This window comes from Balearica regulorum, chromosome 13, assembly GCF_011004875.1.
Source record: "Balearica regulorum gibbericeps isolate bBalReg1 chromosome 13, bBalReg1.pri, whole genome shotgun sequence".
Classification (NCBI taxonomy): domain Eukaryota; kingdom Metazoa; phylum Chordata; class Aves; order Gruiformes; family Gruidae; genus Balearica; species Balearica regulorum.
Window position 1 is genome coordinate 22,076,200 of NC_046196.1, and position 15,034 is coordinate 22,091,233.

At 63.4% G+C, this 15,034-nt stretch overlaps 2 protein-coding genes across 3 annotated transcripts in view; one reads left to right on the forward strand and one right to left on the reverse strand.

The window, feature by feature from the left end:
• On the forward strand, positions 1–9,342 carry ACD (ACD shelterin complex subunit and telomerase recruitment factor). Of its 2 annotated transcripts, XR_012837529.1 has the most exons (15): positions 1–140; positions 727–856; positions 3,519–3,643; positions 4,190–4,280; positions 4,807–4,886; positions 5,065–5,109; positions 5,404–5,438; positions 5,768–5,931; positions 6,127–6,214; positions 6,352–6,438; positions 7,079–7,177; positions 7,425–7,678; positions 7,818–8,104; positions 8,475–8,551; positions 8,712–8,783. XR_012837529.1 is itself a non-coding variant. In XM_075765171.1 (14 exons), exons 1-14 carry the CDS (start codon positions 31–33, stop codon positions 8,773–8,775), a joined length of 1,875 nt encoding a protein of 624 aa, XP_075621286.1. In that variant the 5' UTR covers positions 1–30; the 3' UTR covers positions 8,776–9,342. The 2 variants fall into 2 exon arrangements, 1 of the variants encoding a protein (XP_075621286.1); XM_075765171.1 differs by having other exon boundaries at positions 7,425–8,104; positions 8,712–9,342.
• Positions 9,230–15,034, reverse strand: part of CARMIL2 (capping protein regulator and myosin 1 linker 2) — a 24,400-nt gene continuing 18,595 nt past the window's right edge. Inside the window, exons 33-41 of the mRNA XM_075765139.1 lie at positions 13,267–13,370; positions 12,395–12,800; positions 11,983–12,102; positions 11,604–11,640; positions 11,394–11,462; positions 10,870–11,181; positions 10,576–10,683; positions 10,238–10,348; positions 9,230–10,131 (exon numbers count right to left, since the gene is read on the reverse strand). Coding sequence (XP_075621254.1) covers positions 9,956–10,131; positions 10,238–10,348; positions 10,576–10,683; positions 10,870–11,181; positions 11,394–11,462; positions 11,604–11,640; positions 11,983–12,102; positions 12,395–12,800; positions 13,267–13,370 — 1,443 coding nt within the window. The 3' untranslated portion in view covers positions 9,230–9,955. The remainder of the gene's footprint in view (positions 10,132–10,237; positions 10,349–10,575; positions 10,684–10,869; positions 11,182–11,393; positions 11,463–11,603; positions 11,641–11,982; positions 12,103–12,394; positions 12,801–13,266; positions 13,371–15,034) is intronic.

The window sequence follows — 15,034 nt, forward strand, 5'->3', positions numbered from 1 at the left end:
CGGCCCCGTCTCGCCTCGCTGCGCGGGGCCATGGCGGCGGCTGCGGCCGCTTGTCCCGGCGGGGCCGGTGCGGGGGAGCAGCGGGGGCGGCGGGAGCAGCCGGGGGGCGCGGCGGGAGTGCGGCAGGCGCTAGGACCCAGGTGAGGCGGGGGGGGGGTGTGTGAGGGGTGGCAGCCCAAAAATCCTGCCTGTCCCCCCCAACAATCCTGCCTGTCCCCTCCAACAATCCTGCCTGTCCCCCCCAAAATCCTGCCTGTCCCCCCCAAAATCCTGCCTGTCCCCAGAGCCCCCATCCAGCAAAGCGAGACCCCTTCCCCCCGCCTTTTGCAGCCGAGTGACGGTTAATTCCTGGGCACAGGGAAATAATTATTGGGGGATAATAAACAATATGGGAAGAGGGGAATAAGAACAGAAACCTGCCCTGACCTAGGCGGGAGGCTTTGCAGAAAGGCTGCCCCGGCTCGTACGCAGCTCCGGAGCCCGGTGCTGGCCCCGCTCCGCAGCACGAGTGGGATGCTGCAGCACCCCCGGACCTCCGGCACCGCGTCCCCCTCGGCACGGCGCCCGTCGGATGGGCGTCCCTGCGGGGAAACGGGTGGATTTGGGCTGGATTTGAGGCAGCCTTTGGGATCGGGGTCGTGGTTGGGGTGGAAAAGCGTTCCCGGGATGGCGGAGCTTTGTTACGTCTCACTCTCCTGATCGGGTGCCTCGTCTCTTGTCCCGCAGGTTTGTGTACGAGAATAAAAACACGTCTTCTCCGAAAATCTACGTCTTGCAGCCTTGGATTGTGAACCTCTTGGTGAATTACGAGCAGCTGGATGACAATGAGAATCTGCTGGCCGGGCAGGTCCTGCGGGTAGGTACCGAGGGGACTGTCCTACAGTGCACCGACAGCCTTTGAAACCCAAATTCCGGGAAGTTCTCAGCAATTCCCAACTCGGTGGCTGGGGGTGGGCGACCCTTCCTCCTCACAGTCCCTGATTAGTGGGGTTTTGAGGTGGAGGAGCTTTTCTTTGCCCAGTTCTGGTGGCGTTTGCTGACTTTTGCACCTCTGGTGTACATGCCCTGCTCTCGCCCAAGAGCTCGTGTTCTCCAAGGCCATCTCTCTCTCGCCTCACGCTCACAAGCTGCCCAGCCTTCCTCCTCCTCCTCGCATCCCATCCTTCCTTGTACCACTCGACTGATGGGTGGTCCTGACAGCGGGTAGCACGAGGCAGAAGCAGGACCTGCTGAGGTGGCTGGTGGTGAGCCTTGGTGGGACCACGAGCTTGTCCTCCCAGGGATATTGGCTCTTCTGGGTGAGCCTTGGTGGGACCACGAGCTTGTCCTCCCAGGGATATTGGCTCTTCTGGGTGAGCCTTGGTGGGACCACGAGCTTGTCCTCCCAGGGATATTGGCTCTTCTGGGTGAGCCTTGGTGGGACCACGAGCTTGTCCTCCCAGGGATATTGGCTCTTCTGGGTGAGCCTTGGTGGGACCACGAGCTTGTCCTCCCAGGGATATTGGCTCTTCTGGGTGAGCCTTGGTGGGACCACGAGCTTGTCCTCCCAGGGATATTGGCTCTTCTGGGAGACCCTCTTGCATGGTGATTGAGGGAGCTCTGAGGCACAAAACCTGCTCCTGTGTAGTTCCTGGAGAGCTTTTTGTGCAGAGCTGACCATGTCTTTGACATTGGGTCTACCCTACATGGCAGGAGAGAGCTTTGGTCAGGGAACTCTTGCACGTTTGAGGCTTGGTGGGCAGCGGAAAGGAAGCAGGAGGAAAAAACCGAGCGGAGTCAGTGGTGCTGAGCATTAGCTGTGGACTCGGAGGGGTTGGATGAAGGTGCTGTGAGACAACCAGGCACACAAGCAGATGGTTTCTGCCTTGCGATGGGTTGTGGTCATGACCGGGATGCTGGAGAGACCCAGCTGCAATGCTCCGGTGTGCAGTTCTCTCGCAGCCTTTGGGTGCTTGTAGCAGCGTCCCACCACGGATGACATTATTGTTAGCAACCTCCTAAGGCCTTTTGTGGACAAGATGTTTGAGGCAAGGCAGGTGTCTCCTTACTACCAGGAAAAGGAAGGAGAAAGGTGGATGTTGTGATTTAAATGGAAGGAGAGATGAGACAGGGAGAAAAAAAAAATGACAGCGAGAGAGAAGAGACCCTGTGGTCCTGTTCCCCATCCTGTCTGAAGACATGGAGGGGGTGCAATAACTGGTTCTCTACTTCTTGGCCCAATCCCCACTCCCAAGCAGGAATCTCTTGCGCCTGGGCGGATGAGGACCCAGCAGTGAACGAGGGGATCCCCCCTAGGGCTGGAGACATCAATGGGGAGAGTTCCCTCACTGTGACCACTTTCCAACCTACACCCACCCAAGTCCTCCACCATGAATGAAGGTTGGGAGCGTCTTGAGCAGCAGAGCCTTTCTCCTCCTGGCTCTGGGCTCTGGCCATGCCTACCTTCTTTTCTATGACTTCCAAACCTACCCTCTTTTTTTATCTTGTTTCCTACCCCGTTCTGTGCACAGCCCTGCTTGGTACCGGTGCTCTCTCGCAGCGTGCCTCCACTGGGAATGGAGAGCTGTCCATAGCGAGAGAGCACGTGGTGGGACTGGCCGCCCGCACGTTGGGCTTCTCCCACCAGGGCGAGGGGCCACGGCCGGGAGGAACTGCTGGGTGCCTGGGCGGTGATCCGACGGGAGCAGGATCCTGGTGGTGTGGGCTTCCTTGAACCCAGCAGCAAGCTTTGTTGGGTTGTACAGGGGAGTTCTGCAGTAGGTTTGGTGGGATCTGGGTGTCAGAAGGGCCCAGCTGATGACAACTGGTCTTTTTAGCATGGTGGGCACCTACTAAAGGACACGGGTGGCTTTTGTGCGCGGTGGGACGTGTGATTTCACATCCCCTCTTTGTGCATCGTGTCTTAACGTGACCCGTCGGGTGAACGACGTACATGACATATGTGACCATGCCATAGGTGTGTACCAGGAGAAGCCCGGGGCTGTAGGGATTAGGACAGGCCAGGACTGATCCACAGCTCCCAGCCCACGGAGCAGGCAGGTACGAGACTTGGAGGAGCAGTTTATTGCTTCCCTCAGGGGTTGTTTTGACCCAGCGCCGACGTGGCTTAGTACAGGCTCGGAGTTGCTTCACCAGGAGCTTCGTTCGGAGGAAGGGAAGGGCTGTAACGATCCTGCTGCTCTCTGTCTCCTGCTGCTTTGCAGAGGAGCACGTCTCCCACGCCTGCTTGGTTGTGGCTCCTCTCCCACCCTGCCTTCGGTTGCTGTCTTGCACAACATGGCGTGTCCCTTCTTCTGTCTTGGTGTGGAGCCTCCGTGGTCCAGCCGGGAGGCACCGGCACGTAGCGGACCCCTTGGCCGTGGGGTCAGTGTTACCACCTGGCTTGACGGTGAATGGTGACCTTCTCTCGTAGGAGTCCAGTCTCTCAGCCAGGCATGGCGTCCCGTCCTTGTTCATGGGGAAGTCTGTAACGGAGATTTCTTGTTTCCCCCCCCCCCCCGTCCCCAATCTTTTGGTAGGTTTTGAGTGACTCAACTGCTCCAGACCAACCTGGGGTCCTCCAAGATGCCGTCCTACAGGTCTCAGATGGGTCCTACTACATCCGCGTGGTCATTACAGCCGAAGCTCTGCAGGCGGAGGAAAAGTGGGTTCCACTGTGACTGGGCTGTGGCTGGGACAGCGGTTCTCCACAGCTGCTAGTGGGGCTCCTGCCCGGTCTCGTTTCAGGTTGTGTTAAGCAAAAGCGATCACAGGGTGGGAAGTCTGCATGAAAGAGCTGTTAGGAGAAGAAAGTCGGAGCACCGGTGCTTGGTGCTCCCGTTTCGGCTGGCTAGGATGGGCAGGGGGTCGATGGCGATGCCATGTAGACGTGATTAGGGAGGACTAAAGAGCCCGTGGTCTTTGTGAAAGGAGCCAGAGCATTAATCATGGTGGCCTGGGGTGCTCCTTCAGTGCTTTCCTCGGTTTCCCCATTTGGGCACCCCTAGACTGGCGGGGTGCAGGTAGCAGAGCCAAGGATAAGCAGCAGGAATAGGTTGCGGCAACCAGTAGCCCGTGGTCGTCGATGCTCAAGTGCCAGCGTGCCCCGATGGGGTTGGCGTAGCCGCTTGGGTAGCCCCACTACGCGTCTGGGTGGTCCAACTCCGTTTTTTATCTCTCCAAGACATTCCTGTTCTGCTTTTTTTTCTAGCACCCACATGCAGCTCAGGCTTTCCAGCCTTATTTGCAGAATTATTGTCTTGCAGAAGTACACGGTGTGTTTCCGGGAGGAAGCCAGGCTGGTGAGTGCCCTGATGGGTGGAAGCAACTCCTTCCTTGACCTTGCCTTGCTCCCTGCATGCTTCACCTGCTTTGAGCTGCTCCCAGGAGCTGGAGGCAGATGAGGGGTGGCCTTTCCTCTCTCTCTTTCCACGAGCAGCTCCTGAGAGGGTCTGTGGCAGTGACAAAGGCTTGGTCTGGGCGCTGGGGCGGGGGATGACATCATCCCTCCATGGAGATGTTGTACATCTCCCCCAGGGCCAGCCGGCCGTTACCTCCTGCTGTCGTGCAGCCGCAGGAGACCTCCGTGGACCACCCATGGCAGAGCAGCCAGAGGGGTTCAGGAGTGTCCCCGTGGCCTCGGGCTGCCCCAGCCTGGCCTGGGGCTCTTGTAGAGCCATAGGCTGATGTAGGAGGGTTCAACCCCCTCTTTGGAGGGGGCCCTCACTTTGGTTGGGGGGTTGGTGGCAGAGCTGGGGCGGGCGCTGGCTGGCCCCGGGGGAGGTGGGACTGCTCGTCTCTGCCTCACGGGCTCCTGTCACCCCGCAGGAGGACTGCGAGTTCTACCTGACGGCCCAGCAGTTCATCGTGCTGCCCATGGAGAGGCAGAGGTTGGAGTCATCTGACGGGTACGTCCCACGGAGCGGTTCCTCATCTTCCCAGAGTGGCGCTGGCCCTGGCAGTCCTGGGGTGACCCGGTTGTGGTGGGGACCTTCAGTGTTTGAAAGAGGAGCTCTCTCCATCACAAGCTTTGAAGGAAGATGGGGACTCGGAGGGAACTGGTAACCGGCTTCTCTCTTGCTGCAGGAACCAGGAGCCCTCTGTGCTGCAGAAGATAAAGGAGCTCTGGCTGTAAGTATGGGGCTGGCCATTGCTGGAGAACGTATCCAGACACCGTGACGGGACCACGCAGGCTCTGAGCGGGGTTAGAGCAGCCTGGCAAGGGCAGGTCCTGGCTAACCTGTGGGACTGCCTGCCCCAGGACGTGGCAGAGCTGAGTAGACGATGAGATCCTGGTGACACAGAGGACTCTCCAACCCAGCCTCTTCCTCTGAGCTGGCAGAGCTGGGGGAAGAATTTGCTTCTTCCAGCCGTGGGTGAAGCCCTGCACAGCTCATTCATTTCTCTTCTCCTTGGTCATTGCAGGAGGAGTGTCGCACTGAAGAACGCTCCCAGCTCAGGTAAAGGGTTGTGGGGGGCACACGATGCTCTGGCTGCTTGGTGGGGCTGCTCCTGAGCTTGGTCTGTGCTGGGTAGGGCTAGCATAAACATGACCAGATCTCCCAAGGCAGGACAAGATGGTGCTGACAGCTAAAGCAGGGTGGTCCCATGCTGGTGCTCCAGGACCTGTGTGGAGAAAGGAAAGATAGTCCCTAGAAGCAAAGGAAATGCAGAATTTTGCGTGTTTCCACAGGTTTCAGTGCACGTGACAGTCAGCATGCAGCATCTGCAGGTGGAGCTTGCCTGAATTAAGGTGTCTTCTCCACTAACGCTCGTGTTCTCGCTCCAGAGCCGTCCATCTCTCAGCTGATCGATGCCATAGGACAGAACCAGCTGGAGGTTTTGAAGGAGAATGCAGAGGAATGCTTGGATTTACGGATGCCCAAGGAGAGCCCAGCGACGGTGAAGGACGAGGTTCCCGTCACCCAGTGGGAAGCCGAGCGCAAGAAGGAGGTCAGTCCGGGTGCTGCGACCACCTGAGACAGGGCTGGGACACCTCGTGGTGGGGATCCTGCTCTGGAGGGGTTGGAAGGCGAAGGGCGGTGGGTGGAGGTTGGCTGGGGAGAGAGATGGTGTTCAGCCACGGGTGGGCTCCTGCAGCTCGAGTGGGACTGCCCAGCAAAAACCACATAACGTGTCTCATTTCAGCGGGGTGAGGACGTCTTCACGGTCCCAGCCAACACCCTGGTGATCCCTCCTGAGGAGGGGCCAGTTGCTTGCGATGCTTCCAGGGCAGGTCAGTGCAGTGGCTTCACCTGCAGCTCAGTGCCCAAGCACACGAGATCAGGGTCTCCCGGGGGTGGGGAGGAGACTTCCTTTGCTCCGGCCGCACACCGTGCTGGGACGGGACCAACAGTGCTCCTTTCGTTGCAGACACAAGCGAAGCAACTCCTGGGAAGAGCGGCGATGGCAGCATGGTCATCCCCACGGGCGACGCCAGCATTGTATCCCAAGCCAGCCGTGAGTAGTGGGACCTCCAGATCCCGTCCGGCCTCTTAGTAGTTTCCTCTGCGGTTGGCTCAGACTTCTCCTCCTTGGATTGAGCAGAGGAGGTGCCGGCATGGCCAGGTTTTTGGGAGAGCAGCCTCGAGCAGGCAGGGAACAATCCCATTCCTGCAGCCTCCTGAGCTGAGCGGCTTTGGTTCGTTGCGCTGGGAGCACAGCAAATGATTTTTGTCCCTTTGATGCCATCACGGAGCCCGAGTCACCTGCCCCAGTGTTGGCTCTCGGCTGGCTGTGGTTCGGCTTGTGTCACCTCACCGGGCTTGGTGTCACCAGGCTGTGCTGCAGAAGTACCTGCAGGAGCTCCGTGGATGAAGCTGTCCCGGACAGCGCAGGGCATTGGAGAAGGTTTTCTTCCCACCTGCCTGCTCTCTGGGCAGCGTCTGCCTCTTCGCTGCCTGCTGTGGGGGCTGGCGGAGGTCGTGGGAGGGGTCTGGCTGGGGTACACCCCAGTTTTGGTTGGAAGGGGCTCTCAGAGCTCCCCTCGAGTGCCGTCTCTGTCCGAGACCCCACACGCAGTGCTCTGGAGCCGCCGCAGGGCCGGGAGCGGGCAGCCGCTTTCTCTGCCAAAATCAACCCCCCGACTCGATCGTTGCAGCCGCCGAGTCGACAGCCTTGTCGGAGAGCTCGGAGGGATCCCTGGACAACCCCTGGAACAGGCTCCCCCCGATATCTTTGACCCTGAACTCTTCAGATGGTGAGTCCCCGTACCCCTGGGTGTCCATCCAGCCTCCCTCGCGGGCAGGAGACGACCCCTCTCCTCTCCCCGGGCGACCACGTAGCTGCATGCCGGCTTGCTTTCCCCTGGCCAAAAACCAGCGCCGTGGTTGTCCCAGTGCTCCGTGCCTGCGTCGTCCCAGCCTCAACGCTCTCCTGCCCGACCCGACGTGCTAGGGCAGGTCCCACCACCAGCCCGAGGTGACCACGCGTTTTTCCCTCACCAGAGAAGATCGTTCAACACGACCTTTCACCAAAGATCCAGCAAGACGTGACGGCTGACAGCAACACCCCCGACTTGCTCGAACCCTGCAGCCAGGACTCCGCCGAGGACTTGCGGCACGGAGAGCCGGTGCAGACCTCCTCTCCCTCCCTGCTCCGCTCCTACGGCAACACCAGCCCGCCGGAGACCCACGCCGCTCGGGCAACCTCAGCTGCGGAGGCGGCCTGCGATGCCCCCTGCCCTGCTCGAAGCCCGCAGGTACCGGGGGGCTCTCGGACCACCCTGCCGTCTCTTTCTCCGACTTTTCCCATCTTGCCCAGCAGCCGCTCGCAATCCCTGCCCGAAGGGATGCCTCACAGGGAGCAGGCGGACTCCAGTGGCACAGCTTTCCCTCCAGACCCCTTCAGGTGTGGTCCGGCTCGCGCCAGGGCCCAGGGAGGAGGAGAAGCCGCGGGTGCCAAGAGGAAGCTGCCGGCAGGAGATGGCCAGCAGCATCCCCAGGGTGCCCCGTGGGGCAGGAGGCCGGAGCTCGTCAGCACACGGGGCGCGAAGAAGAGCAGAAAGGAGACAGGGCTGCAGCATGGAAAGGAGCTCGAGGAGGAGGAGGAGGAGGAAGAGGAAGAGCAAGCATCCTCAGCGAGCAGCCCCAGCTCCAGGCCGGAGCAGCGCAGCGCTCTGCAGCCGGTAAAGATGAAGCAGCTGGTGGGGTCCCCTGGGGCGGGGAGGTGGCCCTGGGGAGGTTCATCTGTGTGTCCCCACCACTGGGGTCCGTCCCCAAGGCCTGTCCTCTCCTGGCTGGTGGGGACGGGGAGTTGAAGGCCGGTGTCGATACAGATGGTGGCCCCAGCCCTCCCGAAAGACAACCTGGGGCACGGGGTGAGGGTGGCTGGGTGGGGACCAACGCTAGCCGGAGCATCTTCCAGCTCTCCGGGTAAAACAGGAGTGGAAGAACAGGAGATCGAGGGAGAGACCCCGGGGTTGCCGTAGGTGTGTGTGGGGGTCTCGGGCTGCGCTCGGGGGCAGACCGGCCTCACCTTCCCCTTTGCTTCTGCAGTACGTGATGAAGAAGCCAGCCCAGTACCGATACGAGGCGCCGAGCCCCGAGCTCCGCGAGCGGTTAAGATCTGTCAGGTCAGCGCAGCCACGGCCTCGTCCGTACGGCCGCCCCTTCTTCCCCCCCACGGCCGGCCCCGCAGCACACGGGTCCCCCAAACTCTGCCCTCACCCCTCGCCGCCGCGCGGCCCCAGCCGGGTCCCTTCTCACCCGGGCTCCTCCGCTCTGCCTTGGCAGGATCTCGAAGGCGATGCTGAAGTGGGCGTGCTGGATCCTCACGGACAGGGAGGGGGACTCCTGAGCCCAGACTGTCCTTCGTTTCTTCACCGGCTCAGCTGAAATGATTTAGGGCTGCCTGGGAAGAGCATCTGGGGAGGGACTGGGGGGGGGACGACGAGACACACCAGGACCCCGTCCCCAAGGGGACCACTGAGTGGGTCAGCCTGGCTGCAGAGACCCTGGCTCCAGAGATGCTGGGGACATGACCTGCGTGAGGCCAGCACCCTCAGCGCTGAGAGGGACTAAAAAAAAAAACAAAAAACCAAAACTAATACTCTGTTCAGGGACACCCAGGCGTGAGCTGGCATCCCTCTCCCACCTCTCCTTTCCAAACCCCCTGGCCCAGCGAGTGGGGACAAGAGGTGACCCAGTGCCACCGTAGTAGGGGCGGCAGCGATGGCAGAAGCCCCCCACAACCTGATCCCCGCTCCGAAGGCGGCGTAGGAGTTTGGATGTTTTATTGATTGGTTTAGGTAGGGTCCTGCACTGTTCGTTACAAAAAATATCCCGCAGGGTTATGCTATAGAAATTAAAAATAAAAATTGTATATTTTTTAAATACACAGCTCTCGTATTAAAAAAAAAGGGGGGGGGGAAATAATCAAGTATCTTGCTGCTTTGTCGTAAACATCTGTGTAAGGAACGCGTTTGGTCCGGAGTGGAGGTCAACACAGGAGAAAGCCGCTTGGGTGTTGGGGTGACACCGGTGCCATCGGGATTGCTGCGGGGACGGTGCTGCTGCAGAGCTGCGTGCTGAAATGCCACGGGTCATGGGCCCGCCGATGGAAACCTGCGTCTTGGGGGGCGGGGGGGGGGGCTGGAGAGAGCAGTACCCCACAGCGTGAGGAGCTGGAGCGGTGGAAGGGCCCTGGTAACGCTTGCTAACGAGGTCTGGCTGCCGGCACCGTCGCTGCCTGCTCTGCCTGCCCAGCTCCTGCCTAAAAATTACCGGCTCACCCCACTGCAGCCCGCGCCGGCAGAGGCCGTCCGGGGAAGGCGAGGCCGTTGGGCGCATCCCGAGGGCTCCGGCACGGTCCCTGGGCATCCCTGCCCTCCCGGGCGATGCCGTCGTGGGCCGGTGCCCGGCCAGGAGCAGACCTGCAACCCCATCTCGGCTCTCCACGCCCCAGCTGGCAATCACCCCGGCACCGTGCGCTTGCTTGCAGGGTTTTATTGGGAACAGTGCAGCGGCATGCAGGGGCTTCACTGTCCCAGGGCTGGCTCCCCCCGCCCCGCCACGGGGCGTCTTTGGTCTACGGCTGCTGAGTCTTGTGCATTCGCAACAGTTTGTGCCGGGGCTCGTGGCCGCTCGCCTTCGGTGCTCGCTCCAGCCCGCGGCTCCTCCAGCCTGGCACGGGGCCGGTCCTGCGGTGTGGCACCTAGAGAGGTCATGGGTGCCGGCATGAGTGTGGGGGGGGGACACCCCCTCCGTACCCCAACACCCGCTTTGGCGGGGGTGCAATGGAGGGGAGCGTCGCCTCTCACCTGCGGCATCTGAGGACAGGCCACGCTCGCCCTCCGGCTCCGGGAGGGAGTCGTGCTTGGCTCTTCGTTTGAACACCGGTGACCGCCGCAGCCGCAGGGGGACGGTGCCCGCTGGGGGAAACACGACCCAGCGCCGCGTTACGGTGGGGCGCAGCTGCCTGGCTCCTGCCCGCGAGCCTGGGCAGCCCGGCCACTGCCGGAGCCGATCCCAACACCAAACGCCCTCCGGGCTCTTCCCAGCGTGGCAATGCCATAGTCTATCACCCCGGCACCATGGCCTGCTGCCTCTGGCCTGGGGTGAAAGGGGATTTTGGGGTCCCACTCCAGCCCCCGCTTACCTCCCAGCTCCGCCGGGCACTCGGGCTCCCTGAGCTGCTCCTCGTGCACGGACACAGCTCGGCGGCCGGTCCCTCCCGGTGCCACCAGCCGCGGCATCAGCCGGTTGTCTGGAAAAGCAGCGGGGAGGTGCCATCACAGGGGGAGCCTGCAGCACCCCAACCTCCTGGCAGCCCCCCCATATCAGCACCCAGTGCTGGGTGCTTGGGTCCCTGCTGCCCTCCCTTCCCAAGGGGCCCCGGGAAGGTGCTAGCAGCGGGATGGGGGAACCCCGTGGGCAGCTCGCACGTCCCTACCTTCGGCATCGGGCGGTGCGGGCAGGGGGGACAGGGGGCTGCCAGCACCCACCTCCCCACCGTGGCTGACCCTCCGCGGCAGCACCGCCGGCGCGCTCCTCCCCGGCCGCGGCAGGCTGCTGCTCCAGCCCTCGTGGGCCCCGGGCTCCGGCAGCCTGCTGGGCTCAGCCGGCACGAAGGAACGCCGGGGCTGGTCGGAGCTGGTGCCCTGCGGCTCGGCCGGCAGCTGCCTCCCCAGGGCTTTCCAGGCTGGCCGAGGCTCAGCCGGCCCGGCGCTGGGCTCCATGGCGGCCGGGCTGCGGAAGGGTGCATCTGTGGGGAAGGCAGGACAGAGCCGTGGGTGCCCAGCAGCGACGGCACCGGGGGATGGCTCTGGGTGCCGGGAATCAGCCTGCAGCCACCTCGGGCACCGGGTTTCCATCCGCCAGGTGTGGGCGTCCATGGGAGCAGGACACCCTGCTGAGAGTGGGACCCCATCCCCCCCCGTCACTGCTTGACCCCCCCGGCACCCACCAGTGACCCACCTGTGGACACGGAGTGCGTGCGGGCCTTCAGGGACGGGGGGGAGTCCGCAGAGCTGTCCACAATGTCCCCTGCAAGCACAAGCCCCCGGCCAGCGTCAGTGAGCTGGGCTCCAGCAGTGCCACCAGCATCCAAGCCAGGGACCTGCCCGTGCCCACCCCGTGGGTGCCCAGCCGGGTGGGGGTCAGGGTGGGGAGAGCACAGCCCCTCACCGTCTGAGCCGGCTTTCTTGATCTCGCTGTCTTTGCTCTGCAAGGGAGGAGAAAGCTGGTGAGGGGGGGGGGTCAGGGTGGCAGCACCCTCAGGGATGGTGGGTGGTGGAGGGCAGGGTGCTGCTGGGCTCTGGGGGGGTGCAGGGGACACGTGCATGCCAGGGGAGGAGGGACGGACGGACAGACGCCGTGCGGCACGTAGGAGCCCACATATGGATCCCCTCGCAGAGGGTTAGGTGACAGGACAAAGGCCACTGGCAGTGGCGGCACAGAGCTGGGTGCTGCCGGGCCCAGTCGGGGAACCCCCAAGCCCATGGACCACCACCCCCACCCACCCTTTGGGTACAGGATCCGTCCCGAAAGCAGAGCCGCTCCCCACCTGCTGCTTCTTGCCCTCGACGGCCGGGCCCTTGGTGACGCCGATGCGGTGGAGCATCACCTGCATGCGCTGCTCGAAGGAGCTGGGCAGCTCCCCCTCGCTCTTCTCCAGGGGCCTCTTCTGCGGGACAGACACAGCCCTGCCAGGGGCACAGCACCCTGCGCAGCACCCACAGCACCCACCCACCCACCTGCGGGGCACCCAGGTCCCCAAGCCCAGCCGTGCCCCCAGGAGATGGAGGTACAGCCACAACCCAGCGGGGATGTCTCCAGCCATCGCTCCGGTGTCCCCACATCCCCCTGCGGTGCCCAGCTGAGCCCGCCGCCAGCACCCTTGGGTGGGAGCAGCACCCACCGGGTGAGCCGAACAGCAGGGTCAGCGGCGGTGGCTCAGTGACGGTGACAGCGCTTACCTTGTCATGCCTGACCCCCAGCGCATCCTCATCCTCCCCGGACAGCAATATGAGTGACTGGGACTTGCCCTCCCGCGAGTACTTGGGCCTGATCCTGCGCGCGGAGTCGGGGGTCTGGCAGTGCTCAGGCTCTGCCCGGGACTCGGCAGCGAGCCCCCCGTCTTCGGATTTACTCAGCGGCTTGCTCGTCTCGCCCGCCTTACTGGGGGCTCGTAAAATGTCACTGAGCATCGAGCGCCTGCTCCTGGGGGCGGCGGGGCCACCCTCGGGCTCCTTCTCACACCTCGAGCCCCGGCTGGATTTGGGTTTCTTGAAGGCAAAAAAATTCCCAATTTTCTTCTTGAGGGTGCGGGAGCTGGAGGGGGCCAGAGGGGCTGATCCCGGGCAGGTCTCCGGAGCCGTGGGGCTGGGGAGAGATGAAGGTGAGCTCTGGGCTGCCCAGGGGCGAGGATCATGTTTTCCCCCCCTGCCCACCCCAAAGGGATGGATCCAGACCCCGGACACCCCACCTGAGACAACGCTGTCATGGCAAGGGCGGCCGTTCCCAGCGTGGGACCCCATGGGTGCTGCCCCCTCGCCTCCCCGCTATGGGACAGACCCCACAGCCCCTCCCTAGGCTCGTGGGAGTGGGGCGCTGGCCGCATCCTGCACCCCACGGTTGCATCCCAGCCCTCTCCCACCGGCAGATGTATGAGCTGGGTCCTGCGTCAGGAGGGCTGGTTTCCCCAGTATCCCCCTGGCACTGGGACCAGCAGCGTCTGGCAGGGCAGGTGAAGGCAGGGGGGACTCTGCCAAACCTCTGGGGCTGGGGACGCGCTGGGGAGGGGGGTGGTGAGGGGGCGCTGGGGCCACAGGCACCCCCCTGGGCTTACGGCAGCTCCTCTGTGATGAGCCTCTTGGCAAAGAAGTCCTCCAGCCCCTCGTCCACGCGGGTGATGCTCCTGTCCTCGCTGTTCTCACAGGCCACGGGCTGCACCTGCGAGCAAGCCCGGCCATCAGCCCGGCACGGGGCAGAGACACCCCCACGCACAAACCGGGGCCACCCGTGCTCGTGCACCTACAAGCGGGTGCCTGTACAGGGTGGGTGCCGGCACCCTCCGTCTTGCTGCGCAACCAGCACGAAAAGCCAAACCCCGGTGTTATCGGCTGCATCCCAGCTCTGTCCCGCTGCATCCCCGGGGCCTCAGGAGCTCCAGCGCACCCCGGGCTCCTGCCAGCCCCTCGCCCTGCCTGTGCAGGCAGGGCAGCTCAGCTGCCAGCCCCCCTCCACCTCGCTGGGTGCCACGCGTGGGGTGCTGGTGGCTGCCCAGGAGGGTGGCTGGGGTATGGCATCCGCGGGCTCCCTCTCAGTGCTACACACAGGCCAAGTGCCTCTGCCCCTCCGTGGTGACACCCGGTGACAGATCCTGCCAGAGCCCTCCCAGAGCCGAGCCAGGTCTCCAGCCCTGCTGTCCCACGGGAGAAGCTTTTGACAGGGATGCTTCTCCCATCTGAGCCCCAAGGAAGGGACACCCACGCTCCTGGCGGGTGACGAGTGGGTGCCCTGCATGGACCCGCATCCTCCAGGCCCTCAAGTCCAACCTGGGAGCGGCCACCACAGCCTGGATGAAGGCCACCCACTCCATCCCCATGGCAAAGCAGCCCATGCCACGGCCAAGCCTTCCTCCGCGGCACCTTCCTCGCCCCGGCACGTGGCACCATTGGTGACTTCCTATCGACGAGGAGGAGGCTCTTCCCCATCAGCGGCATTTCAATCCATAACGACTTTTCATTACGGCTGGGTTGATGCCGCTCAGAAGCCGTTCCAGCCATCTGAGATCTGCTCTCCCTATCACATCGCATCCGTCAAACCCCATCCTCGCTCAAGTCTTGGCCAACCCTGGGTGCCAAGCTTGCCCATCCCTCTGTGGAGGGACGTGCCCAGGTGATGGCCCCCGGGCCCTGCCCGGCCCCCGCCAGCCTCCGGCATCCACCCTGCCTGCGGGAAACGGCCCCTGCCTGTCCTCTGGCCCCGCGGCAGCGCCGGTCCCACCGCGGTCCAAGGGCGAGCATCACCGCAGCCGTGCAAGCCAGGGCTTTCTGGTGGGTGCAAGGATCCAGCTGCATCACGGTGGCGCGGGGATGAGGCGATGCCGGCAGGATCCGGCCCTGGGGATGGTGACGGAGCCGGACTCTTCGCCGACTGCGCCCAAAAGTTACTTTGGCTTTGGGAGGGGGGCTGCAAAGGCAGGATCCCCAGACGCTCGCCCTTTTGGGGGTGGTGGTAGGGGGAAGCAAAACCCACCCTGCCGTGGCCGGCAGAGCCCCGCCGGCATCACCGGGAGCTGTGGCAGCTGCCGGCGCTTCGGGGCCCGTGGGTTTTGGGTGGGGGGGAGCAAACCGGGTGCAGGAGGAGGGAGGCAGCCGGAGCCATTGCCGAACGCGCCAGCCCTCTGCGCCCAAACTCTGCGGGCTTTTTCATTCCCCCCCCGCCAGCTCCCACCGCTCGGCATCTCCCAGCGGGCAGCAGGAAAGGGGATGGATGATTTGCCTGGCCCCCCCAGCCCCCCTGCCCATCCTTTCGGGCTGCCCCCCCTCCGAGGAGGAGGCTCCAGCAGCGGCTGAAATACAGGATAATAAACCAGCCGTGGCTCCGCGCAT